Consider the following 8,335-nt stretch of genomic DNA (forward strand, 5'->3'; position numbering starts at 1 on the left):
TTACGTCAGGTGAGGCGTAGGCATTTTTCTTCCTTTGCAAGTCAAGAGAGGGCTGTTCTCTTGAGACTGAAATAGCTGGAGGGGGGTCAAATTTGGATATAGATCTGCAAAGCATCAATGCAAGTGAAGGTGGGGGGTGAGGATTGAGTCCCTGACCCACCAATCACACTGGGTTGGTCCAAAGGGGCGCAGCTATCGGGGCTGGAAAGGGCACTTTGAAAGAGAAAAGGACATCTGGAGTACTAGAAGATCAGCACATACGCCAACCAAAAGAAGCCAATGAACACAAGACAATCACCAGCTACACTTTCACGGGATTGACAGATTTGAGGAGAATGAAGGCTAATATCTGTCATTCTCCTGAGCAGCCATGCTTTGCTTTTCTCCGCATTTCAATACTTGAGGCTAGATACTAAACAAATTCAAATCACTTTCCGGATACAAATGCTTGGGGTGCTGTGAGAAGGCATTTGCTTTCAAGAGTTTTAGGCCTGTACAGGTGACCTGTGGGTGCTGTGTGCATTGCTGTTTGTGTTAGAAGCTGCATGTGTTGCTGTAAGAAGGAAGGCAAGTGCAGGAGCTGACTGAGGGAAGTTGTCTTCTATCTCCTCCTCTGTGCAGGACAAGTACTTGAAGAGCAGTGGTCAGGAATGGAGGCTGTCGGCTTTCCCTTAACGGCAAGACATGCCAAGGTTCTGCCTGCCATCAACACCATGACTGCCAGCTATAAAGACCGTTTCCCGTACTACCCGTTGCCTCAGAGCTCCAGCCTCCCCTGGATGCCCAGCACCTACTCTAAAAGAGATGCCATCAAACCAACTTTGGCTCCCTTTTCCAAAACTTCCCAGGGGATGACCACCAGCAAGAAGCTCCCTTACATTTCCAACAGAACAACCCTCTTCACCCGCTACACCCCTGACGACTGGTACAGGTCCAACCTGACCAAGTACAAAGAGTCAGAGACTTCCTGGCACAATGCGGAGGCTCTGAGAGTTGATACCACCTGCATGATTGGGGATAAATACCAGCAGACAAAGAAAACACAAGAAGAAAGCACCAAAAGCCTGGGAGGACGTGTGAATGCTATTGAGTTTTGGAAAGGGGAGCTCTGCCGTGAGCTGGATGAGATGATCGGGGAGACCAACACGCTCACAGACATGAAGAAGAGACTAGAAAGAGCCTTGGCCGAGACGGAGGCCCCTCTCCAGGTAAGCACTCTGTCCAGTGGGCTGCAAGCTGTAGCCTACTGCTGGAACAACTGCAGCCATTCAAATGTCTAACTAAGTTCCACTGCAGCTCCGCAAGACCTAGAGAGTTTTTATGAAGAGACCATAAGTTAAGTTTGCAATGTCTTCCCATCTGCTGCATCCCCTATCAGCCCGTTATGAGCTCATCACAACTCCATTTGCTTAACCAAATATTTGTGTAGGCGGAACATCCAAATTCCTGGACTGGGAGACAGAAGCCCATGTCTTCCTACAACACCCTGGGGAGGTCAGCATCAAGGCTGACACAGGTGCCTGTGCCACAGCTCTGGTTGCAGCCGGGACATGTGTGCTCCCTCATGTTGATTTGATGTGTATGGTGCAGTTCGGTTGTTTGTAGTCAGCCTAAGCAGCCGCCCTGGGCACTTTGTTCCCCTGGTGTCCCCTCTGTGCCCGCCTAGAATTTCTTTTCTTCCATTTCTTGAGATGGGGACTCTCTCTATAGAGAATCCTGCCCCTGCACCGACAGTGATGGCATGTCCCCAACAGGTCGCTCAGCAGTGCTTGCTTCAGCGGGAGAAGAGGATGGGCATTGACCTCGTCCATGATGATGTGGAGAAAGAGCTCTTCACGGTAAGTTGGGCCACCCAGATCATGTGTTAAAGCCAGTTTTACCTAAACTGCCCTACAGAGGCTTTGCAGCCTTCTTCCCTACCTGGCTCCTTACTGCTGGGGAGGTGCTCAGCTCTTCAACCCCCCAAAACCTGCTGGGCCAGGGGATGGTGTTCCCCCAGGCAGCAGCATGCCCACGCCATGTGGGTATGACTTGGCCGTACAGAGGATGGAATAGCTGAAGAGCAGCTGCGTGTTTGTGTAGCGTGTGGGGGTTCTGTGTCCCTCTTCAGGGAGTAGTGCACTAAAGACATGCACGCAGTTTGGGGGCACTTTCTCCACTCCCTGCCTGTTTACTCTGGGCAGAAAGACAAGCAGGCAAGTTCTTGCTGTGTGCTTGGTTGGGGAGGTCTGAGGGGACGAGTGGCATCAGGACAACTGAGTACAGACACTGATGATGGGGCCATGTGTCCTTTACCCAGGAAGTCAATGTCATCAGGTCGTGCCAGGAGAAGATGCAGCGGTACCTGGATGAAGCCAAAGCCCAGCTCACGTAAGGAGGAGCTCCTTATGTCATGCCCTAGGGCTGATGTGCATTTGCAGTTGTGATGTGGACCCCTAGCAGACCCCGACCTCTCCCCACACCCTGCAGATGGAAAAGCCAGGCGGGCTCCCCGGGAAGTGGGCAGTGATGCTCATGGGATGACAGAGCTGCGTGGGAGGGAGCTGCGGGGAACTGGAGCGGGGAGGAAGCCCTTCCACCTGAACATCCCCAGCGATGGCTGTTGTTTGCATGTTGAAGGTCCAACAGGGCGGCCCAGCACGAGCTGGAGAGGGACCTGGCCCACAAGCAGGCGGCCCACCGCATCGATGACAAGTGTCACCACCTGAGGAGCACCTCCCACGGCATCAGCTACTACCCAGCGGTGGAGCGGGTCGATGCCACGTGAGTGCACGCTGGGCGGCACGCCAGCAGCAAGCTGTGCCCGGGATGCACGGTGCCTCTCCCTGGCAGGGAGCTGCTTGTCCCCAGCCCACTGTCAAGGCACGTCCATCCCGCCTGGAGACAGCTGCCTGAGTGGGACCGTTTCTCTCTGCTTATTGTTATTCTTACTGTTATTGTTATTGTTAACCTTACCTTTATTCTTACCCTTACTCGTACTATTCTTCTCATTCCTATTTTCTGTTGTTGTTGTATTAAACTGTCTCTATCTCCACCCGTGAGTCCTGGTCTTTCTCTTTCCCCTCCATTGAGAGTGGCTGTGTGGTCCTAGCTGCTGGCCAGAGTTAAACCACAACCTATGCTCAAATTAAAGACGGAGATTTCAGATACATTTAATCAGTGCTGCTCCCAGGCAGGCTTCATGCCTGCCCACGTCCAGCTTCAGCACTACGGGCTTACCGGGGCTTCTTCTTCCCCCTCACCTCCTGAAGGATCTCGGTGCCGGACTCTTGGGCCAAGATCACAGACGACAACATCCTCCGCTCACAGAGCCAACGGGCGGCCTCCTCCAAGCTGCGGGACAACATCGAGAACCTGCTGGTGGTGGCGGCAAACGAGATGTGGAGCCAGTTCAACAGGGTGAACATCGCCTTCACCAAACGCATCAGCGAGACAGCCGATGCCAAGAGCAAGATCCGGACCCACCTGGCCAAGGTAGTCGGAACCCCTCCCTTTCGGTGTGTCACCGTCACTTCCTAATGACACCCCTGAGGTGGGACCCTTAGGAGTTGGCACCGTAATTTCATCTCAAGGGATCTGTTTTTGCTAGGACGTCCTCACTGGCAGCCTGGAAGCACAGGGATTGCCAGCAGAAAATGCCAATGCTGGTTGCATCTCCTGGTAGTTCCTTCAGAAGCGCTGGCTGCCTTCCAGAACGGCCTTGCTGGGCCTCTGCTGGGCTGCCTGCTGGGGGGGTTGCAGGCTTGCTTCTCCTCCAAGGACGTGCTTTCACTCTCCGTGCTCTGGGGCTGCTGCATGGGCATGCGTGTGTTTGCTTTGCCAAGCAGAGTCAGTGGAAATCAGTGATGGACACCTGCCTCAGAGCTGTGGGTCTCATAGAAAGCTTCCTGAGACGTGCCCGACACTGTATTGAGTAACTGAGGGAAGACGGGGCTTGCAGCACTGCGAGCTGATGCCACGTCTTTCAGTGAGGATCCATGAAGAACCTTCCCTCTCTGAGTTACTGTTGATGGATGATTAGTTCCAGCAAGCGGTAATTTTGGGAAGCTGGGAATTCAATAGGTCCATCAGTGCTCCAAAACCTCCTCTGATGTGACAGCAAGAGCCAAGAGAGGTTTTTCCCTGAAGAAAAATTACTCTTGGCTCTGCGCCTTGATGTGTAGCAGAATGACAGGGGTCTGAGCCCAGGGTCTGCTTATTGAACTTGTTTTGTTCTGCAGATGGACAAGAGGAAAGGGTAATTATGTAGTCACTTGAGAAGATACTTTTTAATTTGTGCATGGGTTTCTTTTTTACGCCAGACGCTGCAGGAAATCTTCCAGGTGGAGAAGACCTTAGAAGCCATCCAAAAGGCCATTAGGGACCAAGGGCCTCCCTTAAAAGTGGCTCAGAGCCGGCTGGACGAGCGCACACGCAGACCAAACGTGGAGCTGTGCCGGGACACTGCCCAGCTCCGGTAAGGCAGGAGTGTGGGTCTGGTGGGCTCCTTGAGGAGTTACGGCTGGTAGCACCCGAGGGTAGCACCCGGGAGTAGCACTGCATGAAAAATTAAGCATGGGCTTTTTTTTCAACAGTCCTTCCATAAGTGCACTGCTATAATCAAAAGCAATGAGCAGGTATTGCAGCCTTTGGGTGCTGGGAGAGCTCTGCGCCCATAAAGGAGGCTGTACACCATGTCCGGGTATAGCCTGATGGCACCCCATGAGGGGATGGATTCTTCCCGCTTGGGTAAGCCCCATCTTCTCTCCAGCCTGCTTCCCGGCAGTTGGATGTGCTCAGTTTTGAAGGACGAGCCCTTTACTCTCCAACAGGATCCTGCTGAGATCCCTTAGGCCCTTCCTTTTGGGGAACTGCAAGGAAGGGTGCCCCCTATGGAGAAGCAGAAAGGGCTGTCCTCACCTTCTCCGAGGACACTGGAAATCCTTTCAAGGACACAGTGGTCTGTTTGGGATTGCACGCCGAGGAGCTGTGGAGGAGTAGGCTGGCCTGAGCGCCCAGCAGCACCCCCTCTGAGGCACCCCAAAGTTCACCCCTCCTGGGAGCCCGTTGGGCAAGACTCCAGCTGAAGCCTTTTCAGAGCAATTGAAACCCAGCCCCACAGCCTTTGCAGCATCTCGTACAACAAGGTTTTTTTCCATCCTCCCCTTGTTTCACATTCACTTTTAGCCTCTCCCAGATGTCCTGTTTTCTTTGTGTGCATCTGTGGGCATGGGGAGGATGCCTGCACAGGGAAATCCAGGAGGGGGAGCCAACAAACCCCCCAAACCAAGCAGGAACAGGAAACCACACCTGCTCATCCCTCTTCTTGCTGGCCCGAGCTGCTCTGGGAGAGGCGGCTGCGCATTGCCAAAGCCTTTGAGCAGACTTAACCATGCCTCCCCGCTGAGGTCTGGAGGAGCTCTGCCCTCAGCTTTCCCATGCGTCTGCCAGAAACGGGGGGTCTGAGTTAGTCTGAGCACGCTGAAGGGGGAAATCCTGTGACCAAGGGGCCCTTCAGCAATGCCACGCTAGAAACCACCCCCACGATGGCACTGTTAACCAGGGTTTCTTGCTGTTTTCCAGCCTTGTCAACGAGGTCCACAAAATCAACGAGACGGTCCAGAGCCTCCAGCAGCGCCTGAGAGACACCGAGGACACCCTGCAAATGCTGGTTCATACCAAGTCGGTCTTGCAGCATGACCTGGCCGTCAAAGCCAACACACTCTTCATTGATGAGGAGAAGTGCATGGGCATGCGCAAGACCTTTCCCAGCACGGTGCGGCTGCTGGGTTCCATTTAGGCTCAGCTGAACTCACTGAATCTGTTGTGGGAGGGATTCCCAGTTTGGCTAAGATGCTTTGGAAATACTTGATTAGAGTTTCACTTCCATGAAAAAGCCATGAGTAGAAATTAAATGATCTTTTTGTGTGTTATACGGTCTACCGGTATTTTTTTTGCCTTTGGTTTTTCTCTTTCCACTGTACTTTCACGGTGTGCCAGAAAGTCACTGAAAATACTTTGTAAGCGACTAAGAGTAAATCCACCCACGGGGATTCAGTCCTACCCTCTCAGTCGGTGATTTTAGGAGAAAAACTGTCGTGTCTGCCTCCTTTTGAGTCTGTCTGATGTGGGAAAAGCACAGGGTGAAGCCATGCCGGCTGTCTCGAATCACCTCCCTGTCCTCCACGGGCCTTAGCATAGCTTCAAGGAGAGTCCGTTCCAGGATCTTCCCAGGCACAGAGGTGAGGCTGACAGCTGGGGACTTCCCAGGCTCCCCCTTTCCCCCTTTTTCAAAAATGGGTGCCACATTTCCCTTCTTCCAGTCACTGGGGACTTCCCCTGACTGCCATGACTTTTCAAATATCACCTTCTTAGGTGATATCACCCTTTCATTCCTTGGAGGTATTTCACTGGTGTTTCCTTCTTGCCTCATCGCTGGAAGACTTCAGGTGTCCTGCAGCGTAGCCAGCACATCTCAGAGCAACAGCCTGTGGGCCCTCACTAGCACCCTGTCCCTCTAACCTTGGCGTGTCATCTCACAGCTTGTCACGGGCAAGCCTGATATTGTCCCCCTCTCCCTTCAAGCCTCGTTTTAAGCGCTGTCAGGGAGCCCTGATAGCTGGTGAGCAAAGACCTTCTTCCCCCTTTGAGACAAGTGAATCCCATCTGACGCCGGCAAGCCTGGTGCTGTGTAGGCCATCCCCTTATCAAAAAAAACAAAATTCTGTTGGTCACACCAGCCACGGATCCACCTATTAATAGACTGGGCCTGTCTGTATGTTTCTTCCAATGTCGCTGCCTGTAACTGGAAGGAAAGAGGAAAAAATAACCTGTGCCCCACATCCCCTTACCAACCGTCCCAAGGCCCTGAAGTCTCTTTTGATCGCCATTGGAGGACATGTTGCAGCTTCACCACCACACACACAGAAGAGTAATAATGGGTAATAGTCCGAGGGCCGTACCAGGCTTGGAAGTTTCCTAGTGATATCCTTAAGCTGGGGCCCAGGGAGGAAGCAGACATCCCATCGGAAGAATAAGGGTTTGGACCAATTTATGTCATTCATGTTCATGGTATGAAAATAATCTTGTATGTTATGAAATAATCTTGCCGGCCAGCTTGGGTCAAGTGCTCACGTCTCACTCCTCCTCATCCCTGCGCCTGGCAAGCTCAAAATCTCTGAGCCCTTGAAACCCACACACCATAGCCAGCTATAAAGTACATATTTTCACAAGTTCAGACACTGGAGTCTTCTAAAAGTGCAGGCTTCCCAACTATTAGAAGAGAAGTTAGTCCTGTGTCGCTCAAAGCAGGACACACTATAACAGTTTTTCATCGCAGGAGAGAGCATATTATTCTCTTTGCATAACCTCATGCAAAATGACTGCAATTCAAAGTGCAGAGCACTCAGGCCTGGTGGCCCTATCTCCCTTAAGCTCTCAGTTTCGCAGCTGCTCACTGAGTTCACGAAAAACACAGTCAGAGTTTTTATTCATTAAGCACAGTCTTTAAGGCAGCTATCTTGTCAGGTTTTGAAAGCCGAGCTCTTGTCCTCAGCTCCTCTGCTCTTCTCCTGGGCACACAGTAGCTACTGGAAACAGCTGAAGAGGCACTGCTCATTGTGTGTTGCTATCAACATATTTACATTAGTTTAGTCTAAAATACACCCCGTGATTATGTAAAGGTTTGGAAAGGACCAGGCCAAGTCGGGACAGCTGAGGCCACCTGGGCTAGTATCAAGGCTGATTTGGTACTAGCAGACGATTGTTTCTCTTTGGAAGAGCAATTACACAAAACAGTGAAGGTGATCTGAAGCTTTGTTGAGGCGGGTGCACTGCATACCCTGACCTCTGAGTTCATGATCTGCTTCCCCTCCTAATCAATGGGCAGAAATAGCACTTCTTTGATACAGTTCCAGTGACTTCAGACATTGGTTTTAACAGATTTTGACTTGACGCACAGAGGCACGCGTCTTTCCACTGAAAGAGGGTTTAGTTCATGACGAGGCAGGAAGTTGCAATAATACTGTTAGGTGAGATTGCATCCACTATGAACAGCCATGCAAGGATGATGATGGTTTTGAAAAGAATCAAAATTTTTATCACAGCTCCCATAAAATTCAATAGAGCCCAAAACCTCTGGTGCAAACTGTAGGAACAAATCTCAAGAATGTGGCAAAGTTCAAAGCACGGAGGGGAGGAAGATTTTTATTTCAAGATAAAAGTGATTTCACCCCTTCATGTGCATGCTGTCCTATCCTCCCAGCAGCTAAATGTGTATTTCCACCCAGCCTGGACACAATTCCCCGAGCCGATACAGAGGACAAGAGACACAGCTTTGGGAGGCCTCTGCATATCT

The 8,335-nt window shown here is 51.6% G+C and overlaps 1 protein-coding gene across 1 annotated transcript; it reads left to right on the forward strand.

Annotated features, from left to right (window-relative positions):
* Positions 1 to 650: 650 nt before the first annotated feature.
* LOC309683151 (tektin-3-like) lies at positions 651 to 5,779 on the forward strand (the record flags this gene model as incomplete). The annotated part of the gene is made up of 7 exons (XM_082497352.1): positions 651 to 1,208; positions 1,755 to 1,838; positions 2,300 to 2,370; positions 2,620 to 2,763; positions 3,252 to 3,474; positions 4,302 to 4,456; positions 5,563 to 5,779. 7 exons carry the CDS (start codon positions 651 to 653, stop codon positions 5,777 to 5,779), a joined length of 1,452 nt encoding a protein of 483 aa, XP_082353478.1.
* Positions 5,780 to 8,335: the final 2,556 nt, after the last annotated feature.

The sequence above is a fragment of the Vanellus vanellus genome (assembly GCF_965231255.1).
Source record: "Vanellus vanellus genome assembly, chromosome: Z".
Taxonomy (NCBI): domain Eukaryota; kingdom Metazoa; phylum Chordata; class Aves; order Charadriiformes; family Charadriidae; genus Vanellus; species Vanellus vanellus.